Raw genomic sequence first — 27,973 nt, 5'->3', positions numbered from 1 at the left:
TGGTGGGGGCAAGTAAATATTAGCTAAAGTCATTAGCCTAGAAAAGGTATTATCTCCATATATTAACTCCCCTACTCTTTGAACCTAGGAGTATCTGAGGGGGTATTTAGGACTGCTCCAACCCATCAGTACCTGCAGCTCTCTCCTCCAGCGTGGATCTTGTCAGCTGTCTGTCCCAGCCCAAGCAATGGGAGCACCACTGCTCCTCTTAGCCCTGACCCTATTCCCAGCTGCAGCTGCAGAAAGCCTGGAACCGTGAGAATTTCTCCTTTTGATTTTGGGGGGCTTGGTGGAAGGGCCTGTCATTGAAGGGTGGTGCTGAGGGGCTGCATTCTTTGGCTTCACAGGGCTGGATTGTGGGGGCCTGGCTCCCAGGGAGGCTGAGCAGAAGCAGCTCCTGCAGAGTCCTGGGCATTGTGCACTGCTGCAGGGGCAGCCCCTGGTGTTGGCTTGTGCAGGAACTGCATTGCACACACCACAAAGCTACAGAGACCACAGGAGTTTTGCCTCTCTTCATGCTGTGCTGGTGGGGGTGAAGTCTGGTGTGAAGACAGAAGCCTTATGCCTCTGCCATTGAATGCTTGGCTTCCCACACAGCCTTGCTCTGTGTGCTTGCAACTGGGAGTATCGTGGACTGGGCAGCTGTGTCCTGGCTGGTGGCAGGGTGGTGACACAGAGAAATTGGGAGTTCTCTATACTGGGCATATTCCTCCTTGCTTGTTTAGAAAGGAGCTTAAAAGTGCTGAACTTCCTTCAATGCAATCCTCCAGATATTTCTCACCCTTGGTCTACCTCTTCATGAAAGCATTCTGGCCTGTCCACCTCAGCCTCTGACTTGTTTTTGAACATGGACTGCTCTCTTCTAGTCACTACATGGTGGTGTTCCCTGCTATCATTCAGCAGTCCCATGAGGAGAAGCTCTACATTCACTTCAGCTCCCTAACTGAGGCCGTCCACCTGGCCATCACCTTGCAGACAGAAACCCAGAATCACACCCTGGTGGAGCAGGATGTGGAGAAGCCAGGCACTTTTCAGAGCATCACCTTCCAGGTGAGTGTAGATGTGGTTACTGATTTGGCTGGATGCTTTCATGTTCACACAAGAGCATGGCACTTCTCTGGGTACACTGTCCTTTTCCTTGCCGTAGGTTCCAAGCAGGCCAAGTATATTTCCCTACCAGTGCTAGTCAAAATACAATGGTGTTCTGGAGTCTAAGGTAGTAGAGAATCTTTCCTGGGCAGAAAAAAATCTGCTCATGTGATCTGTATCAGCACATTTCATCCCACTTGAAGTGTGGTGTTAAGCATTTATTTTCAATTTACTCATAGTTTTGTCCCTAAAAGTGCTTATATATCACAGCAAAAGTCAATGCATTGGAAATACATTATTTTCATCCTTGATTCCTCAGGAGCCTGCCCCTTCAGCTCTAAGAGGACCATTCTGCTCTAAAGCTGCATCTACATTGCCAGATGTAGTTGCAGCCTGCATAGACATTGAGCTTGCTTTAATTTAGCTGTGATGGCACTGAACCCACAATGAACTGAATTTCACCGAGGCAGTCTGGATATTTCTGGAGTGGCTCAAATTCCTGTCATTGCTAACTGCTGTAGTTAGCTTATGTAGACACACAGAACCTTCAGCTATGTTTCTGGAGAGCCATGGAGATGTGTGTGGTGCTGAGGCTCTACAAACTGCCCCATCTTCTTCAGCACTGCACAGTCGCTGTGCCTATGCCCTGATTGCCCTGCAGACTCTGCAGAATTCAAGGAGGGGCTGTAGTCACTTTTGGTTTTTACATCAACATGAAAATGATTAACTAAGAGTTTGGTGCCAGCCCTTAGGAGAGAGCGAGTCCTGGTTCTGGAAAGCCAAGGAAGTCTGCTGTTAGTAAAAAATTAAAAACCACCAAAGAAATCTTTTTCTTGCGGAGCTCAATCTTTCTGATGCTGAGATGTCCTGTGTTTGCCTCATCGGTATCCCATCTCCCATTACTCCAGATCTGGCTTTCCTACGGTTTTACTTAGCTCCATAAAACTCTCACATTTATGTTAAGTGGGAGAATGACATGTTGGTCAGTTCATTGTTAAGCTCATGAACAAGTGACTGCTTCTCCCTAGAATCACAAGTGGGTTACAGAGTCATACAGAAGAATTTGGATGGAAGTTTGGGGATTTTTTAAAAGTGAGATGATGCTGTATATCTGTGATCAGATGCAAAGTTTCTGATTAATTTATTTTCCATTTCCTTGTGTCAAACAACCTAGGTACCAGACCTCATGTTAATTCCCATGAAAACAGATTATTCTGGGACACAGGTAGGATATATCTCTTGTCTTCCTCTCGTCTTACAAATTAGAGGGCTTCAGCCTCTCCTGTGCCTGAGCCATGTTAATGTTGGAGATGTAGGGTGGGAAAGATAGGAAAGAGGAAAAATAAATGTGCAAAGAGGCAAACATGACAAGAAGAAAGGCAAAGAGAAGAGAATGAAGAAGCTGGACAACAGAAAGAAGACTATGACTGGGAGAGACTTAAATCACAGGAGATGAAAGGAGGAGGGGACATTGGAGATTTTGGAAGGACAAGTGCCTCTGGTTCTCTTTGAAGTTCTTTGGTAGTCTGAGGTAATTTGTTTCTTTTTTTTAACCTGACAGTCAGAGGAGGTGGCTTTTCTGCATGTCCTTATCCACAGCGGAGACAATGTGCTCCTTGAGGGTCACAAGAAAGTTCTGGTTCAGCCCCAGAAGACTATAATTCTGATAGAGACAGACAAGGGCTTATACAAACCTGGAGAAACAGGTAAGGCAAGAAGCTGGCATATGGAAATGGGGAGGGAAGGGTCAAGACAGCAGCCACGGCTGGAGGGAAGATTTCACCAAGTGCAGCAAGCTAAGGTTGTTGGAGATGGAAGGAAGCAAATCTCTATTATCCAGTGTTTCTAGGAACAGTCTGAGCCAGAATGTTCCCCTCCAAGGTGTGCTACACCAAGTTCCCAGCCTGCTGCCCCTGGGTGCTGTTTTGGTGTCATATCTCTAGTGAGACCTAAAGAGAAAGCCAGGACTCTGCAGGACAATGGACAGCCTTGAAGGCTGTTGTTCATATTTGAGTAAAACCTAGGGTGTCAGTTCCAAGCTGTAGAATTACAGAGTCCTCACAGTCTTCACCATATGAATGGACTGCAGACAGACCCCACTATAGACAACCCCACTGTTTAACTTTCAACCTATCTAGGTAAAGGCACTGTGTTTCTGCAGCACACAGCTGTGTATAAACCTCCCAGACAAAGCCCTGGGGTGGGAGATGCTGTGGAGGGCTGTTTGGAAAAAGACCTGAGTACCTCTGAGGTAAACAGAGAGGCATGAATACTGGGGCATAGGAAAGAAGAAGCAGGTTTGTGCAAGGATATGTTGCAGCCAGAATGCTTTACTATGTTTTTCTTTTTATCTACAGTGAAATTTCGAATTGTGAACCTTGATGAGAACCTTAAGGTCATCAAAAATGAAGTGAGTATCACTTTGTGCCTTTCTAGAAGTAGGAGCTTCAGTGTGAGATACATTGAGAGTCTGATGAGAAAGATATCTCCCTTCATGCCTGCTAAACCATAAGAATAAATTATCTTAGGAGGAAACCACTCAACCACTGGTCCTTTGGAGAAAGACCAGCGTAAGCTGACACAGAGGGAAGAGGAGAAGTACTGTGGGCCTGGATGGGGCAGAAATTTCTTCTCAGAGACCCATGTCAGGCAGAGTTCTTTATACTGGTTCATGTGGATGCTGTTTTAGAAAACTAAGATTGTGTTTCTCTTGTTTTTACAGTACTCCCAGATATGGCTACAGGTAAGTGACTAAGAAGTGACCAAAGGGATGTATATCTGTCACTTCTACTGTGATCTTTCGCTCCCAGAGTTGTGCCACAAATGTAACTTCATGAAGTTATGGTAATAGTTCAGGTTCAGCCAAAGGTTTTTCCATAGTCAGCCTGGGCTTTTCTCACACCAATACCTCTGTGGTGCACATAGCTCTCCAAAAGACAAGGCAGCACCCAATCTTTGCCCAACACCCTGGCTGCACAGAGCACAGCGACAGGTGCTCAAGAGATGCAGCACAGCTGCTTCTCCTTCCCATGGTGTTATGATGTTGCCACTTCTCAGTGGCACTGCTTTACTGTTCTTGGCAGCCTTTGTAGTTCAAAGTTTATTAAAATAATACTGGAGGGAAGTAAAGGTCTCTCTCCTGGTGATCTGGAGTCCTCTCTACTGGGTCAAGTTTGAGCCCTTGTAGTGACTTCTCGTGCCTGAGCATGGCTGGACCTGCCAGGTACATGGGCTCCCAACGTGACTTGTGGCTCTGCGTGTCCTTTCCCAAATAGGATCCTGAATACAACCGTGTTGCTGAGTGGCTGAATGTAAGGTCAAATCATGGCATTGTGGATCTGTCTTTCCCCCTGGCATCTGAAGCATCCCTTGGGAGATATACCATCTCAGTGCAGCAGGGCATGGCTCAAAAAACCTTCCGTGTTGAGGAATATGGTGAGACTCCGGCGTCAGAGGGGAAGGAAAAGCAGTGTGGATAGCTGGAGGAGAGAGCAGGGTGATGCAGCTGTGTTCATCCCACCTTTTGCCGCAGGAGAACAAGAGAATGGGGACATGGATGGGTCTGTGTGCACACCTCACATGGGGCAGGGGGTTCTGCAGCTGCAAAGGGTACCAAGGAGAGGCTGTGGGCTGACATCTCACTCTACCTGCATCTGAGCCCTGTAATGAGCACATTTTGCTGCTCATTGTCACTCCTTTTCTGGGATAGGCTTGTCATCCACTCCAGTCAGCTGCTACAATGGGAAGTGTAATTACATCTTAGTCCCGCTAATTGGCATTGGTAAAGAAAAACCCTGTGCCATTTAAGTGTTAAGCTTGACTGAGCTGGAGTAGAAAGTCCCATGTGCAATTTCAGCAGCAAATACAGGGTGGTGTGGCTGGAGGGAGTAACTCGATTGCAGTGTGCTGATGAAGAACTGGGGGCATCACTGTCTTTCCCTCATCTGGACTGCAGCTATAACACAACTTCTGACAGTGTCCATACTCATCCACACCATCCATTTTTTTTTCCTCCATCCTTATCTTACTGTCTTCCAAACAGTGCTGAAAAAATTTGAGATGAAAATTGAGCACCCTCCATATATCACTACAGCAGATGAGGAATTTCAGCTGGATGTCTGTGGCAAGTGAGTACATGATACCATTGTGATCTCTGCTCTTTGACTCCACTGTCACCTCCAGATTGCTCATAAAAAGTAAGTGGTCTTCCATTTGTCAGTATGATCTTTTTTGCGTTTCCCTGTGTCTTCGGGAGACAGATCACTCTCTGGAATGGGCTCCTTTTCACACCTGGTCACTTACTGTGAGGCTGAAGGGACACTGAAGATTCTGGGTATAGTGGGTGGAGAGGGATGCAGAATGATTTTAAAGTATGAGCTAAAGTTCCTGAGCAAACAAGGTACAAAGCAAAGCTCTCTAGGCTCCACTTCCCCTGATGAGGATGGGAGGTGTCCTATATCAATATTTCTGCCAACAGTCAGCAGACTGTCTTTTGGTGAATGTTTCTCTCTTTTGACATAGGTATACTTACGGGAAGCCTGTTCAAGGGAAAGTAAACATTACTGTTACGACACCGTCCCAGGCCATGGGAGGCGATGTTACAAGTTCAGCGATTCAGAGGCAAAACAGCTGGGTAGGTGAACAAATAGGAGATCAAAAAGTATCATGTGCTGGAAATGTGTTTCTGCCCCCTTAACCTGCCTCAATGCACCTCACTTGGGCACCAACCTGTTCAGTCTGGTGTCTTCCCGGTTCTGGACGTGATCAGATAATTGATTCCTCTTCCCATAACTCTGTTGCTTGAATTACTTCTCTAGCTGCACATCCCTAGCTCCGTGCTTCGGGAGAAGGTGTAAGCTATGGGAAGCAGTGGTGCCTGGGACCTTTTCCAAGGGTCTGTATCATATTGTAGGCAACCAGAGCACCCATCAGATGGGGCTATTTAGCCCTGTGACCACTCCCACCAATAAGCAGGCTATCAGAGCATCCCATGGGCTGTGGATCCCTGCCCTGTTTCTTGCTCTATCCCTGCACAATGGGTCATCTTAAGCTTGCTAGTGTCTGGTCTGAAATGATGTCCATTGCTGGTTACACTTTTTTCTCATCTGTGTTCATTATTTTTTTGTGGTTAGGCTTCACATTTGTTTTTTTCCCACGGGTTTCAGATGCAGCTCTTTTGGCCTGAGAGCCACAGGAAAACATTTCTAAATGTCAGACCAGCCATCAATGAGCCAGAATATAAAAATCTAGCTGGATCTCTGCATCTTTTAAAATTCATTCCAGCTGGAATGCTGTGCAAAACACCAGCTGAATGCCAGCTCCACATGGCATGTAAGAGACCCTGAAAGGTTCTGAGGAGCACTTCACAGGCATGGCTAGAAACATGGGCTGTACCCAGGCTCTGCCTCAATGATTGGCAGAGCTCTTGCCATCTGTACCTGGCAGGGTGCCTGTGTTTAATATGGCCATATCACAGCAATGGTCATGTCTGGAAAGCCACACTGTCAGGCTTTATTCATCAGGGCCATAGCATTTCAGGGGGACCTTTGGCTCACATAATGAAATTCACACTCTCTCAGCTACAGGATTTGGGCTGAATTCAGCCTCCTGAGTTTCTCTGTGACATAATTAACCCTTACGTGATTTGCCTTAAGTGCCTTTTTTTTTTTTTTTTTTTTTTGCCACTTCTTTTGTGACTGTTTAATCCAAGCATATTGATTTTCTTTTCTGCCTAAGCTATCCATGATGGGTTTCTGCATTTTCGATTTGGGAGTTTTCTTCTGTTCCAATAATATATGGAAATACTTCTTTAGGATTGCCTGACATCTATGGAACAGTTTGTCTTCCTTCACATCACACTCCTTCTTTCTGTTCTCCTCTCTGTCTGCAGACAAATAAGGATGGCTGCACTACTTTCACAATGAAGACAGAAGCTCTGGAAATAAATGAAGCTGACAAACACATAATTGCAGTAGGAGAAATGGTGGAAAACGGAACAGGTACTGGATAATATGCAGATCATTCTCTTCTTCACAGGCAACATTTTTGGTTTTGGTCTTTCTGTGGCAGTGGAATTTCTTTTGAAAAAGTAACTTGATGGTTCCCAAATCTTCTGTCATGGTAATAGTCTCTATTCTAGTATCTCATCCATCTGTTTTCACCAGATTTCCTAATCCTCTCCACCATTCACCTCCCTTTGCATGTGTCTAACTTTTTAGTGATTGCCTGGACACCAGGGTGCTCCCAGCCAGCTGCAAAGCGCTGGACTGTTTATAACTGAACAATCATCTAGTTTCCCTTTATCTACAAAAAAACATAAATGAATAAACATATAAATAAATACTTATAGGCTATGATGCATCATGTCATGAAGCAGGAAGCCCAGAAAGCTTGAGGGAATCATATCCTAGAAGAATGTATTTTCTCTCCTAAATTCAGAATTTTTCAGTGTTGTAGGTAGTGTTGAGGTGGCTTCTTTTCTTCTGCTTCCCTAAGACCACTGCTTCAAATTCAACCAATTTTTCATCTCCCCACCCAGGAGCCCATTCTGTGGAAACTGCTTTAATTCCTGTTGCAACGACAATGAAATCTGTAGAGTTCATCAACCTCCATCCGTTCTACAAACGTGGGATACCATACACAGGGAAGGTAACACTCATGGATTCCTTCTCTGCTGAGAATGCATCACAGATATAACTTTTTGTAGGAAGAAAGGAACAGTCTCTTGAACTCACTCCTGGAAAGTGAATGCTGTTCTGCTGGCACCCAGAAATTAGGAGTGAAGCATCCTGCAGAAGAAGTTTTTTTCTCCCCATCCTAACATAGTCTATTTCCTGGACTGGAATTGTGGGGCCAGCTGCAGTTTCTGGAGGCTTCCCTAGGAGCATCTCCTGAAAGTAGTCTGTGCATATGGGATGGGGGTGGCGTCAGCAGGCACATAACATTCCCTTTGAATGAAAGCTGATGGTAACTTGGCAGAAATCTCTAAAGCCTTGCATATCAGTTCAGTGGCAGTCCTTTCTGACTCAGGTCCCCTGGGTGAAGCTAGGACTGCTGTCCTGAGGTTAGAAACACTTTCAGATGGGCCAGTACTGACCCCAGCATGGAAGGCAAGGAACAGCAAGAGTTAAGTTGTTAGGGACAAATCTCTTTCTGATCATCAAAGATCCTGCAGCATTGTCCAAGAAACATCTCAGGACCTGAGGAACTCACCTTTTCCCACAACAGAGATGTCTCATTTGCCTGTATTACATTTTGTTCCAGTCCTGAACAGCTTCAGATTGTTGGTTTCATGCATTTATTGGACTTTTATTTGGATCCTTCCAACCGGTCTGAAAGCTAGAAGGGCTGAGGGAACCCAGTGATAGAAGCAATTAATACTAAGCACTGGCAGTGCCTCCAAGTCTGGCACAGCAGGGTATTAACTTCCTTCCCTACTTCCCTACATACTTCCAGATGTTCTGCCACAGTGCAGAGTCTCCCCTCAGAAATGTAACAATCCATCTAATAGTTGATGTCAATGATGAGGAGACACAGCTGTCACTCCTCACAGATGAGAACGGGGAAGCTCACTTCACACTGGATACCACCAGCTGGAACAGCACGATGGTTTCTCTGAGGGTGAGTATCAGCCACTGAAAATCTTTTGTCTGGTGTGGGGTGTGTCCCATGAAAAGATAAAGGAGGAAAAATGAGACTGTGGTCAAATCTACTAGGCTTAGATTTTTGCTAAAACTTTGTAAGAGGAAATCTCGTAAGAGACTTTAAAATGACATTTCAGCAAATTATTTTAAGCATACAGATGTGCACTCTGCCATCAGCTCAGGTGATAAGAGAGCTTCAGCAGGTGTACAAGTTCCCTTGCATGACTTGATACTAACTGTATTGCCACCTTGTGTTTATGTGCTCGGAAGGGTACCTACAACCCTCCAAGTGATGACAGACCATCTTTTGAGATTGAAGGAGAGGACAGCTTCCACTGGCTGAAACCTTTCTACTCTGAGAGCAACAGCTTCCTTGAGATCAAGTCCAAGGATGATGTGATGTCCTGTGATCAAGAGCAGGAAGTGCAGGTGGATTATATCCTTTCCCAGAATAAACTCAGCTCTGAAGAAGACCACATTGATTTCTACTACTTGGTGAGCACAGAAGACAGCTGATTCTCAGGGCAAGGTTATGCTTACTGGCATTTTACCCTTTCCTCACAGCAGAGAGATACTCAAAGAAAGGTAAAGCTACTCCTAGACAGTCAGTTTGTGATAGATAACTATCTATCTAAACTAGATAGTTTGCGACTTCTGTTTTGCCCAAACCTGTGCCTGCTTTCCAGTTCCTGGACCTGCTCCTAGCCCCCAGCTGCATTGCTTTGTTATCCATGTCTTGACCTAAGCTTGGGTGATAGATGCCTGCCATTTGCCCTACTTTCTCTTATGTCCACATGGGTGGCAGTGGAGGGCTAGCCTGAACTCTGCCCAGAAGGTGTTCCCCAGATGTCTATCTGTGTCTGGGGCAATCTGTCTGAGAGCTAAGGGGCAATCTCTGGGGCAGCTGACATTCCCCCGCCTGTATCTGTGCAGGGAAAAGCTTGAAAGGCCCTTGCCTTGATCCGGGGCCTTGACCCACATCAGAAGTATGTAATTGTGTTTTGATGAAGTCCACTTTCAAGAAAGTGAGTCAAAACAAGGGTGTGACTAAAGACTAGCTGAGAGGGTATGACTGTCTTGGTTACTGGACTGAATTCACTTGTACAGTCAAAAAGTACTGTATCCTAGTAATGCAAAGATCAGAGTTCACTGGGTCTTAAGAGCAGCTGTCCATAGCTTCAGAAGTACCTCTGGCTTTGCAAGCAGCCCCCTTCTCATGGCCTAACCAACACCTCTCAAATCCTACCAAGCTATACCATCAACATCTCTGCTGCAGAACTCTGGAAATCATATCCCGCCAGAGGAACTTCTGGGGCAACATTTGTCAGACATAATTCTCTCTTCTTGTGTTCTTTTCACACTCTCATACTCCTGGGATTCAGACCCTTGAATGGCGCCTCTCTTTGTTCTTCAGGTGATAGCAAAAGGCAAGATCCTTTTCAGCAGAGCGAAGAAGGTGCCAATTACCCAGCACGAGAGTGAGTAAAAATATGAGAAGTGTCTCATAACACACCCCAGAAAACTGACAGCTCTCCAATGACTGTCTGCAGGTGTTATTCTTATCCACAGGTGGGAAATAAAGAACTGAGTTCTTAGTGGTGATCCTTTTCATAAGACAAACACAATCTCCTCTCAATTTAGTGTCTTTATAGGCAACTATCTTTCTTTCTTGTCTAATTGATCTAATATCCAATCTTATGACTTTGCTGCTAACTTGTACCTTTGGAGAAATGTGAGTCAAAGAAATGGCTGGTATGCTTGGTTTATTGTTAGTTTGTGACCCTGTCTGTGTGGGGTGTTCTTATCTGCAGGTAGAAATTATTAAGTCCCTCTTTTGATTCTTAATGTGTGTCCCACTCCAATGAGCTGATTCGTTTGGATGTTATCCCTCTCTTCCTTGCTGCTGTCTTGTGCAGATCTGCAGGGCTCCTTCTCATTGACTCTGCCTGTTGGCAATGAGTTCCTACCTGGCATCAAGCTTCTGGTGTATGCCGTCTTCTCAGATGGAGAGGTGGTGGCTGATGTGGAGCAGTTTGAAGTAGAAAAGTGCTTCAGACATAAGGTGAGCAGAAATCACACAAGGAGTGTCATGGAATCACTGATGTGCTCTGGTCTGCTGCTGTTCCTGGTCCTGTTTTATCCTCATCTGAATGGTGAAAGCTGGATATATGCAAAACCAGATGCCCAGTATTTTTGGCTGGGAAACAAGACAGGTAACCTCCTTCTCCCTGAATGCTTAGTCTTGCTCTCCACAACACCAACTGCCAAGCTTTGCTCAAGAAGTAAACCAGGTCCCCTTGTACTCTGTTTTCTCTCCCTGTTCCCCTTTACTGACCTGGGAACACACTGTCCCTCAAACTCTCCCTAACGCAGAAGAGAAACCTGTCTGCTTAGCTCTCTTTGGCAGTTATGGATCAGAAGGCTGTGGATGTGTGGTGGTAGAGGAATTCTGGCTAAGGCTGTGTGTGCTGCAGCCTCTTCAACCTTCCCAAAGGATTTCCAGGATGGCCTGATTCAGCACCTCATTCCCCTTCCCTACCTTATTCGAAGGCTTTCTCTCTGCTACCCAGACATATAAGAGTCACAGGGTCCCACTCTCCAAGGCTAAGCCCCCAGACCCTGTCTTCTTCTGCAGGTGGCACTGGAATTCTCACACAAGGAGGAGGTCCCAGGATCAAAAGTCAGACTGAACCTCAAGGCTGCCCCAGGGTCCTTGTGCTCTGTGCAAGCTGTTGATAAGAGTGTCCTCCTGAAGAAGAACCAAACCCTAACAGCAGACAGAGTGAGTGCAGCCTACCATGTCCAACCCCCTGACGTCTGCCTGCCTTCCCTCTGTGCATGCGTGGCAGGAAGCCCACAGTACACCCCAGGACAGCTGCAGTGTTGGGTGGCTGCCCTGTCATTCCCTTCCTTGGCCTCTTCTGAGCAGTTATGGGGTGATCATCTTCCTCATCCTCAGCTCTGTGCTGTCAGCCTCTGCCTGAAGGGTGATGGATGCTACATGGCACTGCAGGGAGAGCTGCTTCAAGGAGATGCTGGTGCTTGCTGCTTGGAGGGAGGGCGCTTAGCAGCCTCCCTCACATCCACATCTCTGCTCTAACATCTTCCACCAACCAGTAAAGTTAAGCCTTTAAAATGGAATTTTGCCCTGGCAGTGTCCTCCTATTGCTGTGCCCCAACCACTTCAGAGTTACAACCACGTGACAGATCAGTGGTTGGGAGAAGTTCTTTAGAAAACAGTAGCTAGATGAGAGCACCCAGAGCACACAGCGGTTGGTGGTCAGTATTTTGTCAGCACCCAGGTGGATTCTGAGAATCAGAAGAGTTGGCGGTACCTACCTTAAAGCAGCTGTGCCTTTCAGAGGAATGAATTTAAAATTTGGAGCATAAATACTGCAATAATTGAAAATCCTAACATAAATCCACAATGTGTACCAGAGATAAAACAGGTATATGCCTCATGGGAAGCTGTAATTTAAATTATAGCAGTAGAGTGTGTTACAAAGAAGCCTCACCAAATCCAGGGGGATGCACTACACCTGTTGATAGGGCCTACAGTGTGAGCTGTTGGTCCATTTCATAGGGATGCTGTTCTAGTGCAGAGCACTTGCATAATCTACTAACAGGTATTTTAAGTAATAATCTTTAAATATGTAGGTCAGATGTGCCAATGCCTTGTGTTTAAACTGAAGCATTTTTATCCTAATTTTGTACCCTGGTCTTGAAAGGCTTGAAACTGTCTTGCAGCCTAAAAACCGCTTGTCTACCTCCACTGCTTGGATTTATGTCCTTTATTATATATTATCCTATGTATGTCCTTTATACTTTTAGTGTATGCTGGGTCAGTGCCAACTTTCTCAGCTGCAAAGCTCTGAAATATGTAACAGAGGGCTACAACCCAAAAGTTTGACCCATAGATGTTCTTGTTGGCCAGCTCTGTTGGAAGACCTGTGTTTTTCCGTTGCAGTTGTATGAGGAAATCTTTGAGGACAGCTTCACAGTCGGAGGACGAGGCTTGCCTTACCGCTTGGAAGACTTTGAGGCATACCCTTGCCTGCCCCAGCAGCCCAGGCCCCACAAAAAGGCTCGGATGGGTGCACCATGGTACCAAAGTGAGGCTGATGTCTATAGCCTGTTTAAGGTGAGTGCCTACACCTCCTCTAAACTTTTCCTGAGCTAGTGAGTTCCAATATGCCATCTTGAATGCCTACAAGAAATCATCTGTTCCTTGCTGTTCAGGGTAGTCACACTCATTTGGGGACTACGGGGAAAGCTGAGTAAGCACAGTACAAATCACCTGATCAGAAAAAGATAGGGTGAAAATGAACAAATTTACTTCAGGCTCACAAAACTACATAGGGGGAGTGGCAAGAATACAGCAGTAATACCTGAGCACCTCACCATATTCTGACCAATAACCACTTGGCTATTTTTGTCTTTACAAACTATTTTACTCTGTGTTTCATTGGGTGTCTTCTTACTTATCCTCAAAGCAGTTTTAATAAAAGGAAGTCTTTAACAGTTTGGCTTTATATCTGTTTATATCTAACACTGTTGTCTTGTCAGACAAGCAATGAAATAAATTAATGTGCTAATAAGAATGATAGCCAGAAAGTGTTAACATGTTTGGTAACTGAAATGCAAGAAGTGCTGCTTCTGGCAGAATGAATGCTCTTTAATAAAATATATGCAAGTTGAAGCATTTCAAAGTAGGAAAAGAGGGTAACAACACACTGAAAACAACCCAAAATGTAGTCTGAATTGCATGGGTTTCCTAAGTTGACAGACCTCTACCATACAAATGCAGACCCTGATTCCTTTCAAAATGCATGTTACTGTGCTGTCTCCTAGATGCTTATTCCTTAGACTATGTATCATTGCTAGGGTCAGGCATATGAAGTGTACATCTAATTGAAATCTACTTATATGAGACTCAATAGCTGGTCCCAGCGTTCCTCATGCACTGGTAAGAGTCTGAGCCTGTAAAGTTTCGCATATAGATATAAACAAGCAGCATTTAAAAGTGTTTTACCACTGGCCACCAGCCTCAACTTGATACCCATGATCACAAGATAGTTACAACATTCCTTGTTCCCCTTTATTTATATATTATTTACTATCTGTACTTTTTTCTCAGAAACTGCGCATGAAAATATTTACCAACACTAGAATCAAGAAACCTGTTTCCTGTGTGCTTCCAGACTTTAAAAAAAAGATATATCTAAAAAACCAGTCTATTCATGGTAAGGAACACACATATCCAACTTCTTGAGTGAAGGGTCTTCCCTCTCCCAGTTCTGGCCAGCCTGCAGCTGAGACAACTGACCCCCATCCTGCTGCACTTCTTGTTTGTGTATGAGAGTAACAAAGCTTGTGTCCATTTCAGTGGACCTGATTTTCAAATCACGGGTAGAAGCTCAAATCTCCACGCTTTCTTGGTGTCCCTGTGTTCAGTGTTTTTCATACAAAATGTAATGTGCTTTCTGCCAGCACTTTCACAGATTATTTAAAGGAGTGTGACTCCATTTTAGCGTGCTGTCTCCCCCTGGATCCAGATCAAATTTGGATCCATCAGACTGAGCCTTGGGCTAGACTCCATCCAACTCTGTCTCCTTAAACTCTGTTCCCCAAAGATACCCACACTGTGGCAGATTCTCATCGAGACACCAGCCCTGTCCACTCTTGTTCTGTGTCACAAAACATTCGTGGTTTGTCCTAGATTGCATGTGAATGAAGAGCTAGTTACACCTGTAGCTTTATATGCTGTTTTCTGAGGTATCACTTGCTTTCCACCAGGCAGCCGAGGTACCCCTGCTGATTCTAAACCTCGCTCCGATGACAAGGAGAAGCCAAAACCACGGACACTTTTCCCAGAGACCTGGATTTGGGATTTGGTCTCTGTTGGGTTGGTAACAGCCTCTGCCTTCCTTCTCCAGGGTCACTCCTGGAGTATTCTCACTGCTTCTAAGCAAGTCCTCCTCTTCTGATTCCTGCTGCAGGGGCGATGGACAAGCGTCTCTCCACGTTGCTGTACCTGACACCATCACAGAATGGAATGCCAACACCTTCTGTGTTGCTGATACTGGCTTTGGTTTCTCACCTCTGACCTCTCTTAGAGTCTTCCAGCCGTTCTTTGTGGATGTATCGCTGCCATACTCTGTGATCCAAGGAGAGACTTTCAGTCTAAAAGCCACTGTCTTCAACTACCTCAAGGACTGTATCCAGGTGAGTTCCTCCAAGTGAGTTTCCCCAATTACATGGCCTCTGTCAGAACAAAAAGTTGAGGCCAAAGGCAAGTTCTGAGCTCCTCAGGAACCCTAGATGCTGGTATCTGGGCCATAAAGCACAACCTCACACTTTATGACCCAGGGTATTTGCTGCTGGCTGCAGTGCCTGTTACTAACACTAACCCAATGTGTGCTTGTACATCCAACCATGCTCAGGTCCACACCACCCTCATGGAGACTCCAGAACTAAAGGTGGATGCCTGTCCAAGCTGCCAGTTCACCAGCTGCCTCTGTGCCAACAAAGCAGAAACCTTTGTGTGGAAAGTGACGGCAACCAAGCTGGGTGAGGCTGGGCAGAGGGATGTGCGGCAGCTGGTGGGAGGAGGGGTGGAATTTGCCCACGTCTGCATGTCTGGACCTAATGCTCATACACACAGCAGTCTGCTGCAAGTGCTCAGCAACATGTTCCTGTGCTCCCTGCAGGCAAAGTGAATGTCACCGTGAGCAGCGTGGCAGAGGAGTCACACGGCCTGTGTGGTAACAGGACTGCTGTGACACCTTCACAAGGAGGGAGAGACACAGTGATAAAATCTCTGCTTGTGAAGGTTGGTCACATCTCAGGGTGGAGAACCCCTGGGGGCAGGAGTTTGTCCCCTGGGGCAGTCAGAAAGATGCTAAGAGGAAGTTCAGCTCTTTCTTGGACATCAGGCAAACTTGCTAAGGCAGGGTGACTTCCTTTCCTGTCTTCCCTATCTGAACTACTCTTTCTCCATCTGCAGCCAGGTGGTGTCCTACAAGAGAAGACCCAAAATGCCTTTCTCTGTCCTGCAGGTAGGGGACAAAAATTCCTCACTGCCATGATCATGAGACCAGGATGGAAGGGACAGGGTTAATGCAAATATTCAGATGTGGGGGGGATTAATCAGAGAACAAACAAAATTCCTGCCTGGAAGAACAACCACTATAATTTGTCCCTGTCAGTCTTTTACCTGGCAAAAGTTCCTGTATTGAGGCATTTGTTTGCATGTCTTGGCTCCTGTGACTCGCTGTCATATTATGCTTCACCTGGGTCTCCCTGGATGTTACCCTTACATGAATGGCTTCTTCCATGGGACAAATGTTTGGGTTCTGCCTTCCTCAGATAACACCGTCTCTGAAGAGTTCTCCCTGACTCTGCCTGCAGAAGTGCTGGAGGGATCTGCCCGAGTCACATTCTCTGTGATTGGTGAGAAAGGCTTTCCCTGCTCTTGAGTCCATAGTGAAAAATCTTGCACAAAGCCTTGGCCTTACTGATGCATTGACCCAGCTCCTCATGAGATCATCTCTAAGAGGTGTGATGTAGGCCTCAGAAATGTGGATCAAGTAATATTTTCCAATATTTATTCCTATCATAAGGAATGATCCTAGGTGATCCCCAAGTGTCTAGAGGAAAAGGCACAAATCAGGATATCCTCTATGACTTCTGTCGCTGCCATCCACCTAAGTGAAACAAAACCATCCCTGCGTATTTCCACCAATTTTGTAATTCCTTTCCCACCTTGGTACCCGCTCAGGAATGACAGCTGTCTTTACCTTTGTTCTGACCCCCTCAAGCTTCCCTTCCTCCTTCCAGAGCCATGATGTCTTCTCTTTCTGTACTGGCCTAATGTAGAAGGGGTCACCAGGAATCTCAATCACGTCTGTTCATCCAGAGCTCTTTCCTAGGATCCCAGCAGGGTCTAGTGAAGGCAGCAGTCCTTTTGTTTCACACTCCTCAGTGTCTATGCTTTTCCCTTCTCCTGTCTCTCCTCTCAAATGTAAGGTGACATCATGGGTCCAGCACTTCAAAATTTAGACAGGCTGCTAAGCATGCCCTTTGGCTGTGGTGAACAGAACATGGTCCTGTTTGCACCAAACATCTTCATACTCCAGTACCTGAATAAGACTAAACAACTGAACCCAGAAATTAAGGATAAAGCGCTGACATTTCTGACAACAGGTAAGCATCGTCCTTCTTTCTGCTGCAAAATGAAGCTGCAATAAATCAAGAGTATAGGGAAAGGGTCTGGTGGGGAGCTGAAGGGCAGGTGCAGGAGTGACTGCCAGAGCTGTGACAAAGGAAGGTATCACAGAGAAAAGGGAAATGTCTCATGGAAAGAAAAGTTTCTGAAGAAAATACAACTTGTTTCTGTCGGTAACTGAGGTACTAAGTCTGCTTTTTTGAGAAAGGTGTAGGTAATTAGTGATTTCCATCATTATGTGATGCCTATTTGTTCCCTTATCAGTCCAAGGCTCATAGAAGCATCTTGTGGAAAGAGGGCATCAGCTGCTATTACATGGAATAAAGAGTGACCTTTGGAAATAGATATGATTTCAGTAGCTTAGAGTTTCCCCATGTTTTAGAAAACATATTTGGGGGCATGTCAATTCTCTCCAGTATAATCTGAATTTAATATAATGCCAGTGTCTGTCTCATGTTGTAATGTGCCTCATATTTCAGCTTGCCAGTCTCTTTGTCTGGACAGGATTTGACTCCTTTACTTTTCTCCTTTTTCTCTGTACTGCAAGCATGTACTGAGAACAGGTACATGTGTCTGGAGAGGGGTGGCTACCCAAGAGAATGGTGGTGGCAGGAAGGAAAGTCAAAGGGTAGACAGTACGGCTGTGAGGAGGGTGGAGGGAGATGCAGACAGCAATCTGCCCTCAGAGCTCAAAGGCATGGCCCTGTTGCTTCCTGTACATCCCACAAAAAATGCTTTGTTGAGTCCCAACAGGGCTAGGAGGAGTGCTGAAAAGCAATTAGGGTTTTATTTGTGTCGTCTCTAGGAAAAGCCTTCCTCCTCACTCCTACCACTCTTTTTATTCACAGCAAAGCTCCTGAGGGCTCCCTGGGACATGGGGAGCCATGAGATGGCTAAGCATGTCACCCTTCTGCAAAAGGGCAGGAACCCACACCGCTTGCTCCAAACAGCTCCAGTAATGCAGAGCAGCTGCATGGCCATTTCAGCAGTGCTGTGCAACTGCTTCTTGTCACACTGATGCTGTGGGATGCAGGGGGAGCTGGCCTGCTGTGCTTGTCTCAGCGGCTCTGACTGTAGGACCTGGTGAAACCTCTTGCTGTGAAGCCATCTTCCCATGGCAGGGATACAGTCTGAGGTGCTACAGGTCCTCACAACCAGTCATGTCCTGTTATCACAGGTTACCAGCGTCAGCTGCTCTACAAACACGACGATGGCTCCTACAGTGCCTTTGGGAAAGGGGATGAGCAGGGCAACACGTGGTGAGTGACCAGAATTTCTGTTGCCATCCTAAACCTATCATCCTTGCTGGTTCATCTCCTGGCTGTGACGTGGGATTCCTCCATGTGCTCTGCTCACAGGCTGACAGCTTTTGTAGCCAGGTCCTTTGGACAGGCCAGCTCTCACATTTACATCGACAAGGAGCACGTGCACAGCGCTCTGCACTGGCTGCAGAAGCACCAGCTGCCCAGTGGCTGCTTCCAGAGTGTGGGGAAGCTCTTCAACAATGACCTGAAGGTATGGCTGCCAGACATGGGAGTGGGAGCAGGAGGAGCTCCATGTGAGGCAGAGGGTTTCTTCCTCAGGCTTTTCCACTGTGAACAGTAGCACAAAGCAATTTCCCCGTAGCCTAGCACAGCTAAGGCACCTTCTCAGAGCAGAATGAAAAACATGGCTTAAGCCAGCAGTCATTTCCTCTGTGTGAAGTTTTAGACTCTGCTAGGCTTTCTTAATTTTCACTCTAGCCAAAAGACAACACAGCTAATTGTACCAAGGCACTACAAAGACACAGGGAAATGAAAAATATTTTAATATGTTAGTGCTTGTCCAGAATACCCTAGCTAGGTTCTCACTCTTCTCATACCTTACAGTGCACAGTACTCTGTGCTCTAATACAGGATCATCTGAAGACACAGTGATCCCTCCACTGCCTCAAAAATATGACTTCTTCAAGAGCTTTGCATCCCCCAAATGATCCCTGCAGTGTAGCTGGAAATGCACCAAACTCTTGGTGAACATGCCCTAGAGCTTAGGTACTGAACAGTGCATGTTCAGCATGGCAGGCTTGGGTTCATTGCCTTTGTAAAAGTACAAATAATCCACACTGGTCAGATTGCAAAATTGCTCACCTTAAATACAAGGCAAATTTATGAAAGAAAACAGGCTGCTACATTACTAAAGCAAAGGGTTATACATTTTTTTCCTAAAATTTGGATGCAGTACAAAATAAAACAGAGTACATGTGTAGACAGTTCATGCTTGTCTGACTGTCATTAATTTCCCACCTTGAGCTTTCTATTTGAACAGAACTTTTTGGAATAGGTTTTGCACCTTCACCTGCCTCATAAAGTTTCTTCTAGTCAGTGTGAATGATGCTTAGCCCAATTTCCCCCTCTCATTTTAGATCTATGCTTGTCTCATTTCTGAGAATGTAAGCAGAACCTCCCCAAGAATGAATGTTCTCTGAGATAAGAAGTCAGATGACTTATATGTAAACTTGCATAACTTCTTGTATGTAAATCCTGCATCATAAAAACTTCATTCAAGTGTACAGTGGTAACATATTTAATAAAATAAATTTCTTACAGTTTGCTTCATGCCCTTCTATGAGAAGGGGTGTCTAGGCTGTGCGAACAATATGGCTGAGACTGCTCTCAACAGCAAACTTTCAGGATATTCAGCAAGTGAGCCTGGAGGGCTTTCCTGTCCAAGAATGCCTAGAAGCACATTGCTGCTGGGTTTCTCCTTTCCTGATGACTTCCTGTGTGCTTGCAGGGTGGTGTGGATGATACGATCTCATTAACAGCCTATATTGCTGCTGCACTGGTGGAACTCAATCTGGAGAGGAATGTAAGTCACACCTGAACTCATGTAGGGCTTGGGAACATGCTCCACCATTCATTTCTCCCCTGGCTGGGGGCTTCAGGGAGTACCCAGCTTGAGCTGGTGAATGGTTCTGTCATTCCCACATTGCTACACAGTAAGCTAAGCAGGAAAATTTTAACTTGGTGGGGAGTTCTTAATATAAATGGCCTGATTTGCAGCAAAGCAGAGCACTTGCTTTTCCCAGCTCATCTCAAGGGAAACAATTGTGTCTGAAAATAACAAAGGGCTTGCAGGGTGAGGCAACTGATTTCATTAAACTGATCAACAGAGCTAAAGGAGAAATAAAAGACTGCTTTTCAGGTATGCACCGTCCCCCCTCCCCCCAAATAAAAGCAGTGATCTTCAAGACTGTTCTAGAAAAAAAAGAACTGATATTCCAGGCTTAATGGTACAGTTCTAAAAACATCATACTCTTCAGGATCAGACACCCACAGCATGTGTATCTGACATTCTGAGCCAGTATGTTAGCAGACACTTCCTACTGCTGGATTCTCCACTGTATTAGCAATCCCCAATCCCAATGATAAATCCAGCAGACCTTTGCTTCCAACCCACAGTCAGTGATGCTTTGACCACTCTACCTCACATTTCACAGTCCTGGGGGAGATGCTGGCACTAAACTACATCAAGGATGTGTCTGGGACAGATGTTCACAACAACATGTTGTTTGGTCAGAGGAAATTCACTTGGTTTGGATTCCTTTTTCAGGACACCATGTTGGATAATGCCTTACACTGCCTCAAGAAGGTAACACTTGATGAGACAAGCCTTTATGTCAAGGCTTTGATGGCTTACGTCTTCACACTGAGTAAGGACATGGAGATGAGAAAGCAGCTCCTGGATATGATAGAGAAGGAAACTGGTGGGTTGTTGCTTTGGGGTCCTAGAGATCACGACTGTGTTCAAGGTCTGATACCTGTAGCATTTAATTGCAGCATTCTGGGAAATTTAGCTATTCTCAAGTATGCTTTTGTGTCAGAAAATCATAATTTATTCAAGCAAAGAGAATCTCTAGTTTTCTCAGACCCAGGAAACAATTTCTAATCAAAAGCAGCAGAGGAGATCCATGCTTAAATTGTGCAGTTAAATGCTTATTTTTGTCATGGTGCTCCTGTCATTCTTCAGCAATTCATATATAGTACAAGAGATCTTGCAGAGCAAACTTGTTTCACCATGTCTGTTCAGCTGCTGGTCAGGACATCTACCTGAAAAATTCATACCTTTTGACTGCTTCCTCATTGCTGCTCTACTCAGCTCAGGACCCTTGGGTGGGTGGACCTTTACTGCTGCGCTACTGAGCTTGGTTCCTTCTTTTGTCTCATTAGCTTAGGGAAAAAAAATAGGCTTCTGAGTGAGAATGCTGGGGTGGGTGTTCAAAGCACCTAAGCCTATGGCTAAACAGTTGTAATATTATATAAGTTGGTTTAAGTAAGTTCTTCCCCACATTTGTTTGTTTGGCAATGTGGTGAACTACCTTGAGGGCTGAAAAATAACATTTAAAAAAAAACACAAAGGGAGAGAGGATTTTTCAGCCTGATCAGCTACTGGGTGTTGCTCACTGCACAGCCACTCAAGCTGGAACAGGAAAGAGTAGAATTGCACATATTCAGTGCAGTGCTTGTTCAGAGTGGCCTCTGTGATAATACACATGGAACAAGGAAAAAAACCTTCCACTGTGATAAACATAATGAAAGTTCTCTGAAGTCTTCTGAACTCTAAATTCTGAAGTCTTGAGGCTGGTAGGATGCAAACAAGTGATTTGGTGGTTCTTCTTTCAAAAGTGAAGATTTGTTCTGAAAACTGACTTTGAATTCAAAAGCATTTCAGGTTTTCACACTTGTACCATTGCAGAAGATTCCAACACAATTAAGCCCGGAACAATTAGCTAAATCCTTAGCTGAATTTTTGTTAGTTCCCTACTACCACTGGGGCAAAATATTCAGTAGTTTTGAGCTTGGACCTGAGGTGGGAGCCCAGCTTTTGCTAAAATTGCCCTTCACCATGCACTGCACAAGTTTGGATGCCAGCAAAGTTGGGTAGTCCTTCTCCTCCAGTAGCCTGACAGCAATTCTCCCTTAAAGACTGAGCAATTATTTTACAATAGGTGCAAGTGACTGGAAATGAGTCCTGGAGCTTTTCAGCATAGGGGATCCTGTTACTCTATGGTAGGCAAATGCAGAAACAGCAAAAATGCTGAAGCTTGAAGACATAACTTAGAATATACACAGGGATCTACTGTTCTTCTTATCCCTATATTTCTTCTGCAATCAGCACAGCTACTGACACCACAATCTGATGATGAAAAGTCCTCTTCCACGATTGAGACAGTAGCCTACATCATCCTGGCTCATATCTCCAAACCAGACTTGTCACACAGTGAAGCCTCTGTGAGCAAGCTTGTGCACTGGCTCAGTGGACAAAGAAATGCCTTTGGAGGATTTGCTTCCACACAGGTAACAAACCTGGAAATTTATGGGGTAAAGAGAAGGATGTTGTGCCTGAATCTCTCATGTGCATGCCACTCTAGACCCATCCTTTGCAGGCAAAGGTTTATGAGCCCTGTTTGGGAAGGGGAGTGCCATCAGAAAACTCTGTGTAGTATAATTGGGATTAGCCAGGGTCTCTGGCACTGCTAAGTCTGGAGCTCACAGGCTGCCTTTTCCAGGTAACAGAAATCATCCTGCTGCCAGTGGCATAGACCCTTACCTATGCACTTAATGTTACAGAGCCTGCCTGTGTCAGAGGGTGAATCAGGGTCATGAGGACTGTGGTTTTCCCTGCAGTCCCTGAACTGGTGTGCTGGCTCTTGTCCTGCGTGGCCCCGCAGCAAAGCAACTCTGACTCTCCCTCCAGGACACGGTTGTCAGCCTGCAGGCCCTCGCTCAGTATGCAGCCCTGATTCCTCAGGAGATCAGAGATGTCAAGGTGGCAGTGAAAGGGAAGGGGGCTTCTCCACTGCAGTTCCATGTGCACAGGAACAACAAGCTGGTCTTGCATCAGGCATCTCTCCTTGCAGACACAGGGACCTACACAGTGCAAGCGACAGGCAGTGGCTGTGTTTACGTCCAGGTATGTATGTGCAAGGAACAGAGCTCTCAGGTTTTGCCTCTGACTGCTGAAGTGAAGTTTGGCTTTAAGCAGGTACTATAGCTTCAAGTTCTGACTAGGATTCTGCCTTCTAGGCAGAATCATGTCAAGCTTGAAGGTACTCAGGTGTACTTTGTTGACAGGGTTTCATGTAATCATCTCTGGTATTTTCTCAGAAATGTCTCAGCTTTGCTGTCCTAGCCTACAGAGGCATGCCATTTTTAAGAGACCAGTAGATCTGAAGTCAGGAGTAAAGAGACAAAGAGTACATACTTCAATTTTGGTTGTATGTTGTCACTGCTTCAGGAGCTGCACACTGTAAGTCTTCTGACACAACATTCTTAGGTTGTTATCACATGCAGAGATGGGAAGTGATGTGGTACCAAGGTCTTCTTATTCCAGTACAGCAACACAACTGATCTATTAGGAGGATACATCTTATTCTTCTGGCAGTTTTGATAGTTCACTTGTGAGCCATTCATGCAGCAAAGAACTCAAGTCACTCCCTGTGAAAACCTTTTTTGCTGGGCCACTTCTGTTCAGATGACGCCCACAGAGAATCTTATGACACAGAGATTCTGCAAGCAGTGTCTAGTTGAGAGAACACAACAATTATTAATTATTAATGCATGTAGGAGGTAACTAGAACCTCACTGCTTGGCTACACTTGCATACAGTCAATGAGCACAAGACATCTGATGAGCACATGCTGGGGAGTCAGTCAGTCACCAGGCAGGTGGACGAAGATTGGTCTGTGCTGCTCTTTGGATGAATGTGATCATCCTGCCTGCTGTCTTCCAATCTTTTATTCTTCTTTCTTAAGAGAACTGCAAATGTCTTACCAGTATTTTCCCCTTGAGACCTAGAACTACTGACTATTAGCATGTCAAGAGTTAGCAGTTAAACTTCTTTCTCCTTATGGGCCAGTGTTTTAGCTAATGTGCTACCTTGAACCTTAACAGTGGTTTTTTTTAATGAGGCTGAATAAGGCCTTGAAGCACAGACAGCTGAGTCTCCAGGTTTGGGGTTTCATTTGGCAGGTGTATCTGATGCAGTGTGCTAAACAGCACATCTCTGAACAGAAAGTGCATCTGAGTCCACCTGTGTTAGCCACTGGCTACTAACCTGTTAAAGCTGGAGGCACAGGTAGTCCTTTACTCAGGGAAACTCTGGGGCACTTCACAGAGATGTTTTCTCCCCCACCAGACTACTTTGTATTACAACATCCCACCACCAAAAACAGAAGAGGTCCTTGTCCTGGATGTGGAAACAGTACCAAGAGAATGTGATGGTGTCAGGAAAGAGTTTGACATCCATATGTCTGTCAGGTATGAGACCCCTCGAGGCTCTTTCTTCAGTGGAAAAAAGCATTAACCCGGTTGTACGACTAGAACCCCATGAAAGCCTCCTGTCTGTAGAATCAGGGACACAAGGATGACCCTCTTCTTCTCCATACATTCCAAGGAGATAGTTAACTGAGAATTAAGGCCTGGAGAAACATGGCAGTGCACTGGTAGTGTCTTGCAGAACCACAGCAACTGTCTCAGGCAGCACAGAGCAGCTCAGCAGTCCCCAGAGCAACCAGCAGCTGAACTCCCGTTTTGGGAGATGCTTGGCATCCTGGGCTGAACCAGCCCTGAGGTGCCTCCCTCTGTACTGAGAACCTCTGCTGGAACTAGACTAGTGGAAGCTCCAGTCCCTATCCACATTTCACTTGCCTGCTTCTGTCTAGGATGAGAGTCTTGATCCATATTCTGCATGCCTTACTGTCCTTACTGAAAGAGAACAATACAAACACTACCACTCAGCCTGTAACAGCAAAAGGTCATTTCCACCTGTTGGAGAAGACAACAGGATGCCATATTATTTCCACATTAACCATACACATATGCTGCACAATCTGTCTCCATATTGAGTAGATGGAGACCATTTTTTGTCCCTTTGTCCTAGCAGTTAGACATACTGCTGAGCTTTCATATCATTGTAGGGCAGAGCAAAGTCTGGAAGTGCCCATTAGTATCTCCTAGAAATGCTGTGCAGCCTTCCACATCTAATGTGCTTCTCTCTTGACCCCCTTCAGATATGTAGGGGACCGTGGGACAAGTAACATGGCCCTGGTGGAGGTGGAGATGCTGTCAGGGTTCATTCCTCTTCAGAGCTCTGTGAAAGAGGTAAGACTTTTCCTTCAGCTTCCCTTGAGGATATCAAAATCTATTTTCCAGAAGTATCTCAGTCAGAAATTTCCAAACATTTAAGAAGTGTCAGAGAATGGTAATTACAAGTGCAGATATAACAGGCTATTTCACAAGGCAACTTTCCACTTGCACCAGTGCTTGTGCAGTGTTTCACATTCATAGTCAGAATTGCCTACACAGGAAGAGGTTAGAGAGAAGATGAAAAAGCACCTAGTTAGAATCACTTGGGGTGCATTGGGCCCCTTTGCAGTTACCAGTGCCATTTTTAGGGATATTCCATAAAATGGTGTCGAATCCCATAGAGTTGTTCAATTACATGCTCCAGTGTTCAAAAGAAGGAAGACCCAACACAGGCTTGTACCAACCAGTTTTCCCTTTGCTCCAAGTGATGAAAGTAGGAACATGGCCCAAGGACACTTGTACCAAAACTGAAAAATATTTTCTAAGGCTTGATGTGCTCCCAACAATCTCAGTGCCGAGGAAGGCAGACCTGACTAGTCCTCAGGCTAGGCTAAGTGCTCTTGTCAACAGTGGTTCACTGACAATACCAAACCTGCTGTGAAACAGGGCAGGCCAATAAACTTATGCTAACCAAGCTCATCTCTTGCTTCCTATACAGCTGGAGAAGGTACCCCTTGTGAAAAAGACAGAGGTAAAACCAGACATAATCACAATCTACTTGGAGGAGGTAAGAGGAAGGCCACAGGGAACTGCCCATTCAAGTAGTAGTAACTGATGTACTTTTGCATGGGGACTTTTGCAGATTAGAAATACAAATCTCTAGGCTGGTCATGTAGGCTAAACTTTTCACAGAAGAGGAAGAGGGTGGAAGAACCTGGAAAGATAGAAGAAAACCCCTCTGATGCAGAAGGAGTAAAGTCAGTATGTAGGTGATTTTGAGATGATCAGTGCATTTTTGCTCACTTCCATCCTTCTCTCCAGCTGGGTGAGAGTTCTCTGAAGCTTAACATCTCAGTGGAACAAGATGTTGAAGTGCAAAATCTGAAAGCTGCAACAGTGCACATCTATGACTACTATAAGCCAGGTGAGATTTCACTGACAGTGGTGTAAAGTAACTACTGTGCCTCCCACTCAGACATAATTCTGTGACCCTAATTCCCTTTAATTCCCTTATTCCAGTGCACGTCCTCCTGCAACTTCAAACTTGGGTTTCCTCTGTACAAAACTTCAATATTCAAGTAGGCACTTGCTTAGAAAAGTTCTTGAAACAAGGCTGCCTGGCACTAAGATTATGTTGTGGGGTGTTATGTGTTCCACGACTGTGTTTGTTTTCTTCCTCTAGCTTCAAGCTAGAAGACTTCTCTGACAATTTGCCATGACTTCTCCAGCTTTTTAGCTCTCTTGAGAATACTTAGGCATTTATTTAAAATCAGTGTTACGTAGTGCTACCTTGATCCACTAGAAGGCAGAATTTAGTAGTATGCGTTTCATGTATACTGTAAAAATCCCACCATCCATTGTGTTCTGCCGTGTATCAGAGGATCATAGGAAAATAATTTGTTACTCTTTAAAGCTCTAAATGAATTATTAGCACAGAGAGGAGAGATCTTGATGATATTTTGAGTCTCTCCAATTATTCTGTACTCAGTATGAGACAAAACAGCAGATAGAACATTAAGATTTTTTTTTTTTTTAATTTTTTTTTAATTTGAGACCAAAATGGAAAAACTGCTGCTGGAGATTTAGGAAGCAGCACAACATGTCATATACTAAATTCCATTCTTGTTGCTCCTTCCCCACCATGGCAAGAAAAGGACACTTTTTAATCCAGCTATTAATTGGATTAAATATTGTCACCTAATATGTTCTTTCTCTGCTATTTCATCCTGTACAATAATTTTTGTGCTTAGTACATACAATTTAAAGAGTGCTATCTGACATGAAAATACTAATTATCACTAAATAAGCAAGGCTATCAGGACACACTGGGGAAAGGTTTTTTATTTAAAAAACGTGTCCTTGCATTAGAAGGTGTCACAGCGCACAAAGTGATCTTTTGTAGCTGTATGGGGATACATGTTGTGGGGACAGATTCCTGGCCTGACCCACTAGAGATGTGTCTTTTTTCCTGCATTCACAGTCTGAGGAGTGAAAAATTAAGGTAGTGAGATGGCTGTGCTGCTGAGAAAGAAATTTGGCACTACCCTACCATGCAGTCCTGCAGCTCACCACCCTTTCCCCCTTGTTTCTACAGATGACCGCACGGCAAGAGAATATGCTTTCCCTTGCAGTTCAGGTTAGTGTTAACAGGCTTCCAGCTGGAACAGAGCAGAGGACTGGTGGTAAGCAGGCAAAGCATCCCACCTCTCTCTGCATTTCATCCTGTCATGTGAACTAGAGCCTTCCTGAAGGCTGAATTGGGATCTACTTCTTGTGGGCACAGTTTCTAGCCTGGGTATTAATCTCAGTGTAGACTAAAGCTTGAGTATACCATGGAAGGTTAAAATGATCTCTAATTATTTAATTTCCATACAATCCTCACAGTATCCCAAATCTAACTGGAAATGCCTATGTCAGTGATAAAAAGATGCAGCAACTCACCCCCTAAAATCTCTTAGTCTGCAGACATCTTCCTACAAATTCATCAGGCACTTTGCCTTTTCTTTCCTCTTTCTTTCTACAGATGCCTCAAGGCAGGTTTCCTCCTAGTATGCTCTGACTGCAACCTGAGTTTTCTGCCTTTATAAGGAAAACATTGCTTCAGCTCTCCTCCTCCCTGCTGTGTTGGCAGCACCCTATTTCATTTGCCCTATGTTTCTATGTGAAAACTGGCTTAATACACATTAATTTGGGAGAAAACAAAATAAAGCATGTGGAACCTGTAAAGA

General features: G+C 45.0%; 1 protein-coding gene across 1 annotated transcript; it reads left to right on the top strand.

Annotated features, from left to right (window-relative positions):
* Positions 1 to 88: 88 nt before the first annotated feature.
* LOC131590384 (alpha-2-macroglobulin-like protein 1) lies at positions 89 to 27,973 on the top strand. Its single transcript, XM_058860423.1, has 37 exons — positions 89 to 255; positions 867 to 1,050; positions 2,264 to 2,314; positions 2,651 to 2,795; positions 3,447 to 3,499; positions 3,812 to 3,832; positions 4,365 to 4,524; positions 5,132 to 5,216; positions 5,611 to 5,722; positions 6,980 to 7,088; positions 7,628 to 7,737; positions 8,545 to 8,709; positions 9,003 to 9,227; positions 10,147 to 10,210; positions 10,649 to 10,794; positions 11,368 to 11,514; positions 12,700 to 12,873; positions 13,870 to 13,975; positions 14,529 to 14,637; positions 14,732 to 14,957; positions 15,176 to 15,302; positions 15,443 to 15,564; positions 15,739 to 15,790; positions 16,101 to 16,184; positions 16,761 to 16,937; positions 18,137 to 18,218; positions 18,318 to 18,474; positions 19,732 to 19,806; positions 20,551 to 20,704; positions 22,114 to 22,295; positions 22,696 to 22,911; positions 24,136 to 24,257; positions 25,010 to 25,100; positions 25,744 to 25,812; positions 26,067 to 26,169; positions 27,340 to 27,381; positions 27,769 to 27,973. The coding sequence occupies exons 1-37, from the start codon at positions 188 to 190 to the stop codon at positions 27,792 to 27,794; spliced, it is 4,341 nt and encodes a 1,446-aa protein (XP_058716406.1). The 5' UTR covers positions 89 to 187; the 3' UTR covers positions 27,795 to 27,973.

The sequence above is a fragment of the Poecile atricapillus genome, chromosome 1 (assembly GCF_030490865.1).
Source record: "Poecile atricapillus isolate bPoeAtr1 chromosome 1, bPoeAtr1.hap1, whole genome shotgun sequence".
Classification (NCBI taxonomy): Eukaryota; Metazoa; Chordata; class Aves; order Passeriformes; family Paridae; genus Poecile; species Poecile atricapillus.
This window is presented reverse-complemented; position numbering and strand designations above follow the sequence as displayed.